General features: G+C 32.1%; 1 protein-coding gene across 1 annotated transcript; it reads right to left on the bottom strand.

Moving 5' to 3' along the window:
* Positions 1 to 213: 213 nt before the first annotated feature.
* On the bottom strand, positions 214 to 1685 carry LOC123893126 (transcription repressor OFP1-like). The gene has a single exon (XM_045943048.1). The coding sequence runs from the start codon at positions 1479 to 1481 to the stop codon at positions 453 to 455; it is 1029 nt and encodes a 342-aa protein (XP_045799004.1). The 5' UTR covers positions 1482 to 1685; the 3' UTR covers positions 214 to 452.
* Positions 1686 to 1953: the final 268 nt, after the last annotated feature.

A 1953-nucleotide genomic window follows, 5' to 3' on the forward strand; every position in this document is an offset into this window, starting at 1 on the left:
CTTTACTTTTTGTTATTTTAATCAAACTTATATCAATTAAGTTACAATGATTGACGGCAATTCAATCCGAGTTCAATATTAACTTTGATAATAAAAATTAAATTGGAAGTAAAAAATGGAAATCATATATCTTCAAATTAAAATTAATTTCCCAAAACAAATTCAATTCTAAATTCTAATCAATGTCAAAATAAAATTTATGCAACTAAAATAACTTTTAACTCCTTATAGTAAAACCAAAGACACTATATAATGTCAAGGTTTAAACCTCTGCCATGATTATTGACTTATTGTGACTGCATCAACCATATTTGTCTTACACTAACATATATGAACATAAATTTAAGCACTAAATTGTATTGAACTAAACCAAAATATTACTCACACTAACATATGAATTATGAACATGAAATTTTTTGGTGTGAAATAGAAACTTAATTAATAAACTTCTTCTACTGATTATCAGTCAAATCAAACCAAATTTGCTTGAACACTTTGATGATAAGTTCATGATACTCATCTGAATTCAAAGAAAGGTAACAAGCAAGAAGATCTTCCAAATCCTTTGATGTTCTAATATTGTTCTGAACAATCATCTCCACCATTGATTCTCTGAAATCTCTTTGTGGATTCATGGATGACTTCACAATTGCCAAACTATCCGAAAGACTTCTCCGGTTACCGGCCGAACTAGTAGTGGTGGACGACACGCTTTTCCGGCCATGTGATTGAATTTTCTTGCTAGAAAGTCTTGGTGAATTGATTCTAAGTTTCACACTTGGTGAACTCATAGAGAATCTTCTACTTGGTGTGTTTGTGTTGATGTTCCTCTGTTCTTCATCCTTCAAAATCTTGACTTTTAGTGACCCTTTAACGTTATGTTCATCATTTGATGAAATTTTGCTTCTGGGTTTTGTTTGTTTCTTCTTTGTATAGTTTAGCAAGTAATTGAAATTCTCTGGTTTTGTCACAATTGGTGGAAGTTTCATGAGTTCTGATAATGAATCATACCCATTTAGCTTATCATCTTTTCTTGTTGAAATTAAAGAATTGTTGTCAACATCTATTATGATGTCATTTGTGGGAAGAAGAACACGGTCTGTTCTGATTTCTGGGTCAGGGGATTCTGATTCTGAAAAGCTATCAAGTGGAGATGATGTTGATGATGATGTTTTTGGTGTTCTTATTTTTGGTCTTTGTTGTTTTGATGATGATTTTCTAGGTTGTTCAGGTGAAGTGTTGTAGATTATGTTGTTATTGCTTGTTTGGTTAAGTTCTCTTGTAAAGTAGTAAGATTTTCTTGGATTGGTTTGGTGGGGTTGCTTTGATTTTGATGTGTTTGAGGTTGTTGATTTCTTTTTCTTCCTTTGTTGTTGAGTTGTTTGTGTTTGTGTTTGATTTCTTGTTCTTCCCATGTCTCTAAGCTTGTAAAACCAAGCATTAGGCATCATATCTGACAATTTGAACCTGTAATTTCCCATCACCTCTCTCTCACTAACTAGTGTTTATTCTCTCTCTCTCTCTAAATAGTTGTGTGCTTTCTAATTCTCTATGTGATGAATGAAGGATGTGATCATGGTAACTCTATGAGTGTTTTTTTATTTGGCAAACTTGGTATTGTGAGATAAATAGAAAAAGGGAGACAGAGGAGACTTTTGGAATTGGAGGTAGGGATTAATATGGGGTCCACAAGAGAAGAAAAAGGTTGAGAGAAAATAAAGAAAATAAGTGAGGTTGAGGTGGTTAATGACTTTATTAGGTTTTGTTGTGCACAATATATTAATTACCTAATCCCAAAAAAATTTAAACAAAAGTTCATTTACTAATACTCATAGGCTAAATATTGTTATGAATCGGTCGAAAAATCACATCAATAAAATTTGATGTGTGAAGAAAATAGGATTAAGCAACCAATAAAGCAAGAACGGAAAAACAATCACACCAGTTGGCCTG

The sequence above is a fragment of the Trifolium pratense genome, linkage group LG6, assembly GCF_020283565.1.
Source record: "Trifolium pratense cultivar HEN17-A07 linkage group LG6, ARS_RC_1.1, whole genome shotgun sequence".
Taxonomy (NCBI): domain Eukaryota; kingdom Viridiplantae; phylum Streptophyta; class Magnoliopsida; order Fabales; family Fabaceae; genus Trifolium; species Trifolium pratense.